Source organism: Mytilus edulis, chromosome 6 (genome assembly GCF_963676685.1).
Source record: "Mytilus edulis chromosome 6, xbMytEdul2.2, whole genome shotgun sequence".
In the NCBI taxonomy this organism is placed as follows: Eukaryota; Metazoa; Mollusca; class Bivalvia; order Mytilida; family Mytilidae; genus Mytilus; species Mytilus edulis.
The window spans coordinates 1,378,335-1,393,515 of NC_092349.1; the positions used below are offsets into that span (position 1 = coordinate 1,378,335).

Here is a 15,181-nt window from a genome sequence, read left to right on the forward strand (position 1 = left end):
GTATTGAAAGCTATTTATTTTGAAACTGAGCAGCGAACTTCCTTGTCTTGAAATTTTAAGTACAATAAAGGGACAAATACAGTAAATTAATCAACGTGACAATGACTCTTCAAATAAAATTTATCATACTAAACAAATTGAGATTTGTTAAAAATATCAATTGAAAAGATTTAAAGTGGAATGCATTTTTTAGTGTTTCTATAAACATTTAACTTTACCCCAGTTCGTATAAAAGAACAATACAAACTCGTGCCGACAGTCTAAATTATGATTTCAAATTGATTTTTTTTTTGCATAGGTGATTTTCTTTTAGTAACCTGACACGACGGATTGTACAATGGATCAGGAACAAATTAACGTTTTCACTTTTTGAGTTCAACATCCAGTTTTGTTTATCATGTGTTAAGTTATATTTTATTTTATTTTAAATGTTTTATGAAACACTGTAACCGTTTTTGTATTTGCTGTTGAATATATTAATGTTGGTCCGTAACAGAAGTTGTCAAATAAAATATTGGCTGGATTATCCAAAGTATTTTTATTTCATTAGTCATTTGGCGTAATTGAAATTGTCCATTGGTGATTTATTTAAAAAAATAACCATGTTACCTGCCATCATATTCTAATACCCCAAAACTAAGACACACACATGTCACTAACGCATCATAAGATATAATCAAGTTTATTCTGAACAAAATCGTCCCTCGTTTGCCACAGAAAAATAAACATCACACAAGAGCAAAAAAGATACCTTTTTGGGAGGTTTTGTATCAGTTTATCATGTTTATATCTCTATGGAATGGACATACTGTATTTTATAAACAAATTCATTTCAGTTATCGAAAGCAATCATATAAAGCGGGGATCTACAAATATCGCTTAATTGTAATTGTACAGAAAATGATATTTAACACAAAAACCGAGCCATACCAATTTCACCCTAAACACGGGGAAACTAGGGTTGTAATACACAGCTAGATCAGTAACAGCGATTATTTTTTAACATCACATTCAGCAGAATTAACATATATTTTGTCAGGCAAAACAATCATCTTGATAATTTCACGTCAATTATGTTTTAATGAATTAATTACTCAATAAATAACTCTATCTATGTTGACAATTGCTTTAACTTAAAGAGAGGTAGAATAATTATGTAAGTCTGTCTTTTGATTTTGTTAAACTTGACACTAATATTTGTAGTCCCCATCTTAAAGATAGAAGAAAGATACCAAAGAATATTATTGAAATTTATCAGTCGAAAACAAACAGACAATGAATGCAACAGCCAAAAAAAAAAAAATTAAAACGACGGAAAGACATAACCCACCACACAGCATAAACAAGTAAAGACTGAATAAAAGGAATCATCACTAAAAACCGTATGATTGGTAAACTACTTGTGCAGGGAAAAGTGCCTAATATTTCATATATGTTTACACTTCCTTGAAATTGTTATAATTTCAAAATCTGAACTTCATATTCACTTAGACGTATGGTTTTAATGCTGATAACACTGATCACAATAGATTGAGGATCATGATACAGGGCAAGATATAACATTGTTCATAAGGGTGCGTTTGTTGAATATTGATATCAGTGAAGTAGGAGCAAATGTTCAGTCTTAAATTCTAAACGAGCATACAACAGATATATGATTCTCTGAATTGCCTCTTTTGTTTTTGGCATTGGAGTTTCCATGTGAATTGTGAATGCAAAATTATTTTAGCATCCATTTCATGTAATGCAGTATTTAACACAAAAAACGATGATTCTGAAGCTTTAGAGTGGGTGCAACAGCATAATAAAAGTTTTGTTGTTAAAGTGGGATAACTGCTTTTCACTATTTTTTCTTTGAGGATAGACATAGCTAAAGTACTCATATGACCATTCACTGTTTAGAAATTCAATATTCTTATGAAAAATTAATTTGTTTTAGTCAGCATTCCATCTAATGGAGACCAAAGTTAAATCTCGAAAAGGCAAGGATGTTGAAAAATTGGGAACAAAAAGAAAACGTAAAGACAAGGTAAAAAATAGCGTACATAATAAAGAAGCGATATCTTTTATCTATTCATTACATATAACATCTGACGAAATTAAAGAAATGGTTTGACATTTTGTTCAGCGTTCTTATTCATCTCACTTCATCTTCCAATAGTACTAAATAACAGAACACTGTGATATATGCAATTAATAGTATTCACATGAACTGCAACCTTCTATTGGTTCGTTTATAGATTGTATATGCTATACGTCGCATCCCTTTCTCTTGCAAACGACATACACAGTAAACCTTGTGTGTCGTTGATTGTATTAACACTGGACAGAAACATGTAATATTATAGTTTTGCTGTTATACTGTACTTACAATATATGTCCGTGCGATAGGTGTTAATAGCGTTGTGCATATTTGAGATAATAGCCTTCCTTATTTTTAAGATTGTGACATGTGCTAGTTCAAAGTTTCATACAGATCGAAATAAAAGGGCATGACATATGATTAATTCAAATGTGTAGGTTTTTAAAAATCATTTATGCGGCAGTAAATGATAAATAGTCCCATTCTAAACCGTCTCGATGTGTCATATGTTCTTATAACTTAAAGTTGAGCGTGTTTTGTTTTCTGACGCTCCCAACTAAATGCTTATATTTGAAATATAGTCGAATGAATCTAAAACGAACTCCAGCATGCGGATACCTTTATTTGGTATAAATGATAACAACTAGCTATCATTATATGTTTAAAGCTTTAATCTCATAAAAGAGTGGCGAAATATACCAGAGGGACAGTCAAACTCACAGATTGAAATTAAACTGATAAAATTAATGGCTAAAAACAAAAAAAGACAGACAATTAACAGTACATTAGACACAACATATAAAACTAAAGCAACTCGAACCCCATCAAAAACTTGGGGTGATATAAGATGCTCCGGAAGGGTAAGATGATGGTTATTGATTAATTACATCTTACTTATATGTTAATATTGTGAAAGAGCTACATGTAGTTGTTTTATATACCGAACATCATACCAATAGTTTTATCAATGTAACTGTTCTGTATAATTATTTCAAAAATGGGACCTTAATTAACAAGTTGACGTAGTCACTTCGTAGTAGACTGTCGAGGCTATTCAAATGTATTAAAAGCGAGAGGTGAGGAATATTTGGTAGGCTATATGAATTATGTTGTTGTTGTTTTAACTATGATTTTCATTTCTTAAACTAAAATAACAGGAAACCAGTCATCATATAAAAAAGCAGCAAAAAGTAAAAAAAAAAACGTTGAAAAACAAAATGAAAACGTTGTACATTTAAAAAAATATTGCACAAAGAAAATATATATGAAAAATGAATTTGTTAACATACGATGTAACAATAATATTTTTTTCAGTTGCAAGATATGGAGGATCCGGAGAAAAAAATATTAAAAATTGAAAAACAAATTACAAAACCGAACCAAAAAAGAGGTAAGGAGCTTTGATATTGCCAAATTTGATAAATAGTTCCGTCTATTAGACAAATGTCAAGATATTGTTTATGGTCACAATGTTCACAAAGTAAACCAAATACAAATGCTATACAAAGATCCATTTAACTTGTAGTTAATAGTTTTGTCATCGAACATGCTGTGTACAGATTTGCTTACATTAAACATGGATTTGTCTCATTCATCGTTTTGATGTACCTTTACATGAAATAAGAGAGATCATTTACTATCTCTAGTTACTTCCATCATCAATATACTTTATTTAGACTGATTCGAAAAAGGTAGATATGGTTTCGATATATTTCTACAGAAAACAAGAACGATATATATCTACAGAAAACAAGAACGATATAATTATTCTCTCTGTAAACTAAAGGTTTCTTCGAGTTTTATGTGTGTTAAAGCATTTTATTTACACACCTAATTTAATAAAAAAAAAATTAACGGCTTCATCATACACAAGAATTAATTTATAGCAAAGGTTAGATTCTGGAGCATCACATTTCCATACATTTGTATTTATCTTCAAATTTAATGTCATAAAGGAATAATCTCAAGTCAATATATCTACCCCATATGGTTGATGAATTATGTCTCCGTAAAACCTATTTAAAATATTCTAGGAGATAAACCTCCAATTAAAGCAGACTGTACTCCGTCATCTTTGATTTTTTTTCATTGTTTATCAAGATTTGTGTTGCAAAGCAAAGACAATCAAACTTAAAGTTTAGATCATCACCTTGACTTTTTACCTTGACCTCGTTTGATGGACTAAAGACATCAAATTAGAATCCCAAAGATATTTTAACAGTTCATTAGTAACATTTTTATATAACTATATCATTATTAAAAAAACCCAGGGGAATGAAAAATCAACGCGCAATTTAGTAAATTACCTTTGTTGGTTTATTTGCGGTTTCAAAGGATAAGGCATGACGTAGAGTGCTCAATAAGATGACAGATGTATACGGTTATACAGGGTCATTTGCATAAGCGACTTTATTGTTCAATTTCATGTACCCAAAATCTTTTGGATATCTTGCAATCCCTCCACCACCCACGATGTAACAATAATCTCCAGTTACAAGATCCGGAGAAAAAAACATTAAAAATTGAAAAACGAATTGCCAAAAAAAACTAAGAAAGAGGAAAGAAGGAAGACCTTATTAGAAACCCCTTTACAGCTGTGTCCCCATACACACGATACATAAATACCATACATGCTGGAATATCTTGTTTAACATGTGCCAACATTTATATTAATAGTTACTCAGCCAGTGTATGTACATGTCGGACTACCACTAAATGGAGAAGTAGAAGATGATAGTTCTTTTAATGAATGGGTAGAAAACCATCTTCCTTCTTATTATTTTAAGTAAGAACTTTATTTTGCCTTAAGGGCATACGATACAGTTTTGATCCCGTAATTACAGTTAGATTTTTTCCTGATTAAATCAAATATGTAATAAAAAATATACCTTCATGTGCTACTTTTTTTTAGTTACATGAGGTCGAAATATTTGATCAAAATTCGGATTTGTGGCCTTATTCTTTCTTTTTTTGTTTTAAAAGGTAAACACAAATTGTTTTTGTTAAATAATTTGTAATTTCTGTATTTTATAAGTATCCTAAAAATTTAGGTTTTTTGTATTCAGAAATAACTGATATTTATCAAATAGTCATGAATATTTATCAAAATAAAAAAAATTGCACTATTTACAGTTTTATAACATTTGGTCCACATAATCTCCCTGCAAAATGACACAAAATGTCGTTTAAAAAAATAGGAGTCCATAAACTCGTTTTTAAATTAAATCAGTTTGAATGATAAAAATCAGTCGAAAAATGCATCTTTTCCCGATATTTGACAGTTTCACGTCGCGAAAATAACATTTTACGTTAGCAACGTCATTATCTCCCCTGTAACTGTATTGTATGCCCTTAATGTAGATTATTATATAATAGATAAGAGTATTATACAAATTGAACTAAAATTTTACGAATACAATACTATTGTGTAGTCTGATAGATTATTTTACAAATATTTGTGGAATGAGCGTTTCAATCTCTCCCATTTCTTTCTGTCAAACCATAAAATACAAAATAACTGACAGATAAACACTATGCATAGCTGACATTTATCTCTTGGTCTGGTACATTTTTGTAATATATAACAAATTTATCATATACATGGAAGTGTAAAAAGCAATACGAGCTTAATGGAACAGCCAAGTTTGTTAAATTAAAAAAAAGTGTATGGAAATGGATTTTGACCATACATTTCAAATGGAAATGTTTTATTCTGTTAAATGAAAGGTTTAAATCCATATCGATAAGAGGAAGGCGTACGTCAATACTTAACTCGACAGTTACAAAACTATGCAAACAGTTCCCATAAAAAACAAAAAACAATTATATAAAACACATACCATAGAACATCTGAAATTAATTGATATACTTTTACGTTGATTGAGAATGTATAAAACGTAAGTATTGACAGATAGACAGGTAATATGGTCCGTGCAATTTTTGGTTTCTCTATTTCCAGATCAAATGGAATCCACTGGATCTCTGTCGTACGTAGATCAAATGATGCGGAAAACGAAACAAGAAATATTCCTGACATCTTCGGATTACAATCAGCGTTTGAAGATACCAAGGTAGTCAATACACAAACGTTGAGAAAGTTAGCCAAAACACATTCTTTTACCAGTGGAAAATGGATGCTGTTTGGTAAAACAGGATATGAAATTAATCGACTTTGGGGAATCGTTGCAAATGCTGTAATACGAGGAACAATTCCTAGTTTGTCTGCCAAAGTCAGTGCTGTAAGTGAAGAGAATGACAACCACGTAATTTGTATCTATAATGATAACTTTCTAAACGATGAAGAGGTTTTCGCTCTAAAAGATGGAATCCGAAATTCGATGATTAATCAGCCGCTAAAATACAAAGCAGATATGTTTACCCATTTAGGAATATACAGAACGAACAAATGGGGAATAGATCCAGTGTTGTATCGAGGTAGGATACATATATACAATCAATCAATTCATGTGTACATGCAGGACATTATATTCCATCTTTAATATCCCACTCTTATAGGTGATTGCATAAATAAAAAGAAATGTTCATGTAATTGTACAAAGTGGCTCCTTGTGTATATTGTGTGCGCGTATGGCTTTTAACGTATGCCGAATTCTGTCATAAATTTGGTAAATGCGGAACCGTAGCTCATAATTATATAAGTCCTTATGTTTTTTTTTACTATTTGTGGACCGTAGAGCTACGGATTTTTCCTATTTCAAAACGTGCGAAATTGCGACTGAGGTTCAGGTCGAACTTATTTCCCAATAAAATATTGTTGATAATCCATGCAAAGCTTGTCAATGTTCGTTTCCTTAGATATTTTTCTAGGATATGACGTACCTATTTATGCTTGAATATTGATTTCCGTCACAATATTATCTAAATATTTTCATTTGTTTACTTTCTACGCCTATTTTGTTCAGCCATATTGAATCTCGTCGTTACGTCGCGAACACCAAGAAAAAATAACTCTTATAACATCGATCTCCTAGGTGAGGAACGCCCACGAAAAACAAGAAAAGATAATTCTTTTAGGAACGCCTTAGAAAAAACAGAAAACTCTTTTAGGAAAACACATGGTGGTTTGCTCACTTATGTGTAAGCGAGAATCGAATGTATTAAAGACTTTAAAACTTTAATTCATACGGAATATTTAAATAGTTTTGAAAAAAAAACAACACGTGTTTTGCTATAAGAGTTATCTGTTCTTGTTTTTCATGACGTCACAACGAGATTAAAGAGATTAACTATGGCTGAACACAATAGGCTGAGAATGTATACAAATGGAAATATTTAGATAATAGTGTTAAGGAAATGAATAATCAAATATGAATAGGTACGTCATATCATTGAAAAATATCTAAGGAAACGAAATATATATATTGATAAGCTTTTCATGGATTAGAAACAAAGAATTTGTGAGAAATAAGTGCGACCCGAACCTGGGTCGCAATTCCGAATGTTTGAAATAGGAATACTCCGTAACTCTATGGTCCGCAAATTAAAAAAAAACGACATAAGGACCTATGTGCTACCGTTGTGCAGCTACGATTTTGGTTTATTAAACCAAAGATGTGAATATTAAAACGCATGCCAAGACAACATATGAAATGGCATAACTTCAATTGAGTCGATGTCCCTAGATATTTTAGTTAAACGCCTTTTTCAGAATTATATTTTTTAACAATCTATGTTAGTTGATTAATTCCTTTTCATGCTTTAATTTTTTTACTATACCTGCATGTTTAACGTCTTTAATGAATAAATAAACGTAATTGTTTTCTAGATGAAGTTAAAGAAACGTCTTCGATCTAATGAGCGATAATCAACCAAGTGTATCAGCGGTAAGTACACGTACAAAAATTTGTCTCTATACTCATTCAAAAAGCACTGTTTTTCAACAGTTTGAATCTTTCATTGTTATTTTGCATTTTTAAGTTTATCTAATATATCATGTATATTATAGATTTATTATCATTTGTTGGATACTCAGCCACGAATTCAAGCGTCAACAAAGTAAAACCTTGCCATGGTCTTTTGAAGAGGCTTTAACAAAACCATGAAATCAAATACCTAAGAAAACACAAAAATTTCTGATTCACCGAAAAATGATACTCAGAAAATAAACACGAAATTTAAGTACGATGAAAACATAATAATATTACAAGAATCAAAAGCCAGCCATCGGTGGAACCTGAAATGAACGGAGCAACTATGCAAAAGAAACAATATTTCTATGATTACCTAATTACTAGAGTATTCTAATAAAACAATAAACATTAAACAAATATATTAAGGGTCGAAATTTTCTTTTGAAATTCTGAATATGATTCACAGTAATAATTGCGGACTAGCATCACATATATCACACAACGAATAAAAGAAGTTTCGCAGTGTTTACACTACAAACCAGTAAAAGTCTGAAATGGTCTTTACTGTCTATAATGTACTTGACAATACTGATTTTTACTCGACCAGTCTAAATTTGTCTGAATTGAACTCGACATTACTCGACCCCAGTCTTAACAAAAGCTGATTTGTACTGGACCAATATCTTTGCCATCTTAACCTATTCCCGACCTGTTCCCGACCTATTTATATAGTATAAGGTAGCAATAAACAGTTAGGAAAAAATACTAAAATTTGCCCTTATGAATTTTACCATCCCCTTTTCATTGCTTTCTTGCAATATCAAGCTTACTGTTTGTGTCATATATGGGCATATGTATGTAATCAGAATCTTCCATAGATTTTATATCCAGTATATAAAATGGTAAAATATAATTTCTTTTTGGTGTATCCATGGCAACAATCTGCATTTATTTGTTTTAAAATATTGCAAAAAGGGGGAGGGAAAGATGTCACATATTACCCCAAAATTTGGCTAAAAGTAGAATTTCAATCGCTTGAAGTAGTACCTTTTTTGAAACTGTGTACATATATCATTCAGCAAATCCAATGAAAATCATATGTCTTTCGTCTCATTTTTTTGCAAAATTGCGTCAAAAACTTCGTGTAGAAAAACAGTGTTTGTAAACAGTATATTAATTTCTGGACCGATGGCCGGTCTAGCTATGAAAATACGGATTGTCAAACAGAAAACAGCCCATAAAACATGTAAAAAATAATCTTGATGCTCTTATAAACCATCTTTGAAGGCTAAATTAGCACTCATCTGTCTAAAAATGAATTTTATTACACAATAACTTTCCTATTTGAAAAATCCACAGGGGCCAAAATGCGAAACTAAACTCCTAACTGTGTATTGCTACCTTAATAGTAAATATTTTCTTCAAATTCTCCCTTTTAACTTATTTTCTGAGTTCTGCTAGCTAATACGAGTAAAATGGCCTTTTATTTTTGAAAATTGGTTGAGTAATGAATATTTTATGAAGGTTAGCAGTTGACACTGAAACGCGACAAAAACTGATTTTAAAGAAAGGTGCCAAGTCAAAGTGTAAAATCTTGTCTCCACCTCAATTTTTAGCCAAATCTTAAAAACTGTACCTCTTTTGTCAGTTTTTTAATGTTGAATATCTTAATAAGATCTCTTATGATGCAACATTGTATAAAATTTAGCAATTTCAAGCATAAAAATGTTAATCTTTATGCTTATTGCATACCAAAGACTTGATTAAAAAACTTGGTGATAAGTAATCTTTTTCTTACATCTGATTTAACTATACATTTAATATATGCCAAAATGTAACATGAAATCTTGATAAAAACAATAATTTGATATATTGGCAAGAAAAAAACCAATGCGTTCAATACTTAGGCTACTACATGCAGCCCAATCCATCAGAAGCAAGAGTTAAGCCGATAGAGTACAAATATAAGCCTTGTGTCAAAATGTCTAATTTTGGTTGCTAATGACTGTAAACAATAAAATTGACATATATTGTCATTCTTAAACACTTAATTTACTCAGAAGTTGATTTAGAATCTAAATATCAATAGATTTGTGGCATGAAAAGTCTTAAATTATACAATTCTGAGCTTGGTAAGTATGCCATAAGGTAGCAATAAACAGTTAGGAAAAAATACTAAAATTTGCCCTTATGAATTTTACCATCCCCTTTTCATTGCTTTCTTGCAATATCAAGCTTACTGTTTGTGTCATATATGGGCATATGTATGTAATCAGAATCTTCCATAGATTTTATATCCAGTATATAAAATGGTAAAATATAATTTCTTTTTGGTGTATCCATGGCAACAATCTGCATTTATTTGTTATAAAATATTGCAAAAAGGGGGGGGGGAAGATGTCACATATTACCCCAAAATTTGGCTAAAAGTAGAATTTCAATCGCTTGAAGTAGTACCTTTTCTGAAACTGTGTACATATATCATTCAGCAAATCCAATGAAAATCATATGTCTTTCGTCTCATTTTTTTGCAAAATTGCGTCAAAAACTTCGTGTAGAAAAACAGTGTTTGTAAACAGTATATTAATTTCTGGACCGATGGCCAGTCTAGCTATGAAAATACGGATTGTCAAACAGAAAACAGCCCATAAAACATGTAAAAAATAATCTTGATGCTCTTATAAACCATCTTTGAAGGCTAAATTAGCACTCATCTGTCTAAAAATGAATTTTATTACACAATAACTTTCCTATTTGAAAAATCCACAGTGGCCAAAATGCGAAACTAAACTCCTAACTGTGTATTGCTACCTAAACAATACTCGGCGAAAGGTCTGACCAATACTCGACCATTCTGAACCATACTATACCAAATAACCTCTACTTTTGTTATGTTAACTGCAAAATATTTCTTTTTAACTGACAGTACAACAGCCACAATAAGATAAACATATATATAAATCAAATTTTACAGCCTTACATTTATCAAATAGAGATAATTCAATCAAATTATCTAACATGTATATCATAATTTAATTTTATTAAACATGTTAAAAGTGTAAGAGTTTTGTTAAAAAAATATTTTTACCTAAACACTACAACTATACTGAGGATATTTAAACCTTTGAAAGTGCTTCCTGTTTTGAACAAATGTATGTGGTTTTTTTTTAAACTAAATTTTTCTAAAGGAGTAGGTCCGATTTTGGGACCGATTTTGGCCTCAAATTTCAGGTTCATCTGACGAAAGATTTTGACCACTTTTTAAACGCTTAAGTGTCTATTTTATTTGAATTAATTAGTTTATGTGAAAGATTTAAACAGATTTAGTAATTAAAAACGATCTGATTCAAGCTCAAATATGAAAAATCTATCTAATATGCCGAAAAATGTCACTTTTCAGATGGTTTTTGGTAAAAATGAAAGTGGCCGCATCCGTGTTCATCCTCAACCTTTATATATGTTATGTATCATCATAAAATACAACTTACATTTCAATATTAAGGATGAACACGAATGCGGCCACTTTCGTTTTACACGAAAACCGTCTAAAATTTAACTAAAATGCTAGAATTATGAGGATTTCAGTAATTTAGCATAACTTGATGGTGGTAGTACCGGATATATGTGCATTGTATTGACAAAAACAGCCCATATTTATGTAGCAGAAGCATTCTACTGTCCAATAAATAACTAAAAGTTTACATTTTAACAATTTTGTAAAACTGCTATATTTTTGGGCCAAAAAGGTGTCTTACAGAACCTACTCCTTTAAAAAAAAAATTATAAGTTTCATGGTTATACTGTTTGTTTAATTTGGTTTTACAAAATAAAGTTTTTGAAATTGATTTAGTTGCTGTATATACTATTTTGAATAGATGAATATATATATTAATGAAAATGTTTGCACTACATTATTAACTTACCTCAACTGACACTCTTAATCTATACTAGGATTAAGTTAATGGTTAAAATTGTCTAGTAACCTTCAACAGATTGAATATATCTGAAACATTCACAAAATTTTGAATAACATTGAAATTAGTAACAAGTCAGTTTGGAGATTTTTATTTTAAAGATGATATATATAAGTATGTGTTGAAGTTGTATTATGCTTATTGTGAAATTTTGGTTTCATTGCTATATTGAATTCCTTTTTATTTCAAATTTGTATTCAAATTGCTAGCCAGGGGAAATAACTGTTGTTAAAATAGTTCCTAAATTAATGAAATACAATTATAATATAAATAGATAGATACATACATGTACAAAAAATAGGTCTAGGTTGGTTACGACTTGGTCGAGCATGGTTCAGACATGTCTATCAGTCATATCAAATAATGACGAAGTATACAATAAAATACATCATGAAATGTCATTTTACTCAGTTAGAGACAATATTTGAACTCAAAATTTCATTTTTTATTTACTCAAAAGTTATACTGATAATCAATTAAAAATATTACAGGTAGCGGGAATTACTTTAAAAAGAGCGGATTCTCCATTACTTTCCATTGCCGGCATAACTATGAACAGTGTAGTTCCAATAATAGTAGGAATCAAATCGATTTCGCGTGTAGAAAAATACGGGAAGGGCGATGAACAAGTCAGGCTTTCCATCCTTTTCCATGATGGAAACACTTGTTTGATGGGAATTGCATTTGGCGCATCGGCTCGAAAGTGGAAAGAAACATTAAAAGTGTTACGTACGTATGAAATACGCAGTTACATGGTTAAGGAGAGTTTTAGGAAATATAACAACACTAAGTTTGAGATACATCTCTTGGAAACTACTGTCATCAAGAAGTTAAAAAATGGTTATGCTGAAATACCAAAAGAGACAAAAATGACAATCTCTGAACTTGATTATAGATTTGAGAACTTGCTCGTATCAACGTCAAAAGTGAGGTTTACTAAAATTGGCGAATGTATAAGACCAAAAGAAAAGTTCCTGAGAGAGATATACATTAAGGATGCAACAGGAGACATTAAGATTAAATTGTGGTCGCAGGACAAAGTTGAATTTCCGTACACGGAGGGCGAGTATGTAAAACTTAAATACGTGTATTTGAGGTACGACAGTTTTTGCCAACAACGTTTCTTAGAAAAATCTGATAACATGATCATTTTGCAATGTAACGAATAGCAAACAGTGGCATGCTTGTGCAAAATTGAATTCAAAACAGTTATATTAAAACGACTTACTTAATGCAACAAATCTTATCATATTTTATATTTCTTCTCCATGATGGCAGTGTTTGTGCCTTTTATAGCTTACTGATATACTGTATAGGTATTGTTTATTGTTGAAGGTCGTACGGTGAAAAACAGTAGCCTCTATGCACATTATTTTAGTACCGGTTAAAATTGCCTCCTTTGCAATATACCGTATCTTCTATTCTAGGGTTCGTTTTGCTCAGTCATTCATTTTCTACTTTGTGTTTAGTGTACTGTTTTTGTGTGATTTTTGTAACATGATGCTGTTAATAAATTTTAGACTTGAGACTCTGAATGTTCTTTTTTGTGTATTTCTTTCCTCTTTTCTAATTATTTAACTAGTATAATTTAAAATAAGGATGTGTTATCATTGCCAATGAGACAACTCTCCACAAGAGATCACATAACAAATAAATTGACAGAAGCTATATGTCACCAAATGCTAGTTTGGTGATGATTTTCAAAAGTCTTTTACAAGTCATGCTGGTATTGGTAATAAACCCTACATATATCATGTATATAGAGGAGTTATTGGTATTGTTAATTGATTTAACTCTTATTTTCATGATTAAGAGTGCAGTTTCAAATATGTTTTCTTTATATGTACATAAACATTTTTCTCAAACAATTTGTTTGTTTTTTTTAATTGATTTTTTTATTTTATTAACAAAAACTATGCTTTTATGATTAATGTGGTACAGGTAAGTAAAATAATGTATCTTGAAGACTAAATAGCAAATATTTACTTAATAAACCTTCTTGACTATCTTATGTCACCTTGTATCAGATTAAAAAGGGCAAGGTTATTGTTGACAACAAAGCTCTAATGCCCTGTCAATGATATTAATACATGTATTACGTGTAGAACATGTATGTATAAAAATAAATCATTTGCTTTGCCAATTTCATAGCTTGAGACGGGTAAAGAAACAAAATTTATTTTTCAACTCAAAAGGAGTACAATAAACTAATTACAGCTTTTTGTGTCCCAGATTTACGTTTTGTCTTCTACTTACTTTTACTCTATTTTCATGGTGATACCAGTAAAGTGGACAGTAGTTAACCGCAGTTCAAAAGTAATAAATTGATCAAGTGAAAACAAATTCGTCTAATAAATTTTAACCGAAATAAACGAACAATCATTCTTATATTTAAAAAAGAAGACATTTGTATAAATAGGCGTCAAATCAACGCGTAAGTATATAACAAAAGCATTGTATGTTCTAAACACAATTAACTTATAGTGCATCGACTTATTTGTTATTCATGCTGTGTTATTCACGCGTCGATAAATTTAGTTAGTTCCTGTGGTCTTCATGAAACACTCCATTCATTCTTTCGGGTGTCAAAAGGTGTATAACTATGTCAGAATTAACTGAATTACGAGTGATTCAACAAGAAAATAAAACCTTAATCATAACGCTGGGGTCTAAATGGCAAAAATCAAAATCATAACCATATTAAACGATTGGAAAACATATGTCATTTACTTGACTTGGTACAGGCATGTATGTTTGTAGAAATGGCGTAGTAAATTTAGTTAAAAAGTTATCGAAATCTGTCACTTGTATTACAGTCATATAGAATTTCCTTATACATCATTATGTTTTAAAGACACCAATGTGTGAGTAGAACAAACAGACATAATAGGTAAAAATGCCAAAAATTTCAACATTGTGCTAGATCACAATTGCAATAAAAACAAATTACTAGTTCAACAAAGGAAACCAAAATGACATAACGACACTCTATAGACAAAGTACATTAACAAAAATGAAAGACTACTTAAATGATTATAGTACAATTCCAAAATTGTTGAATGTACACTTACTAGACATGCCTAATTCAAATAACCAGAAAAGAACTAAACAGTAAAGGTTCAAAATATACAAAGTATAGATATAAGAAACTGAATGTCCTCCCAATCACATGCAAATTAGAGGCGGTCGCACTGTTCGTTCCTATAGGATGGCTTACAATGTTTCACGAAAACAAGATATAGCAATATTACTAT

The 15,181-nt window shown here is 30.6% G+C and overlaps 2 protein-coding genes across 2 annotated transcripts in view; one reads left to right on the forward strand and one right to left on the reverse strand.

The window, feature by feature from the left end:
• Nucleotides 1-15,181, reverse strand: part of LOC139526915 (uncharacterized) — a 350,297-nt gene that overhangs the window by 230,466 nt on the left and 104,650 nt on the right. The gene's annotated exons all lie outside the window — the stretch shown is intronic.
• LOC139528984 (UPF0696 protein C11orf68 homolog) lies at nucleotides 1,944-6,582 on the forward strand (the record flags this gene model as incomplete). Its single annotated transcript, XM_071325225.1, is given in 4 exon segments — nucleotides 1,944-2,029; nucleotides 3,398-3,473; nucleotides 4,760-4,868; nucleotides 6,042-6,582. Coding segments are annotated over 4 exon segments (801 nt in total).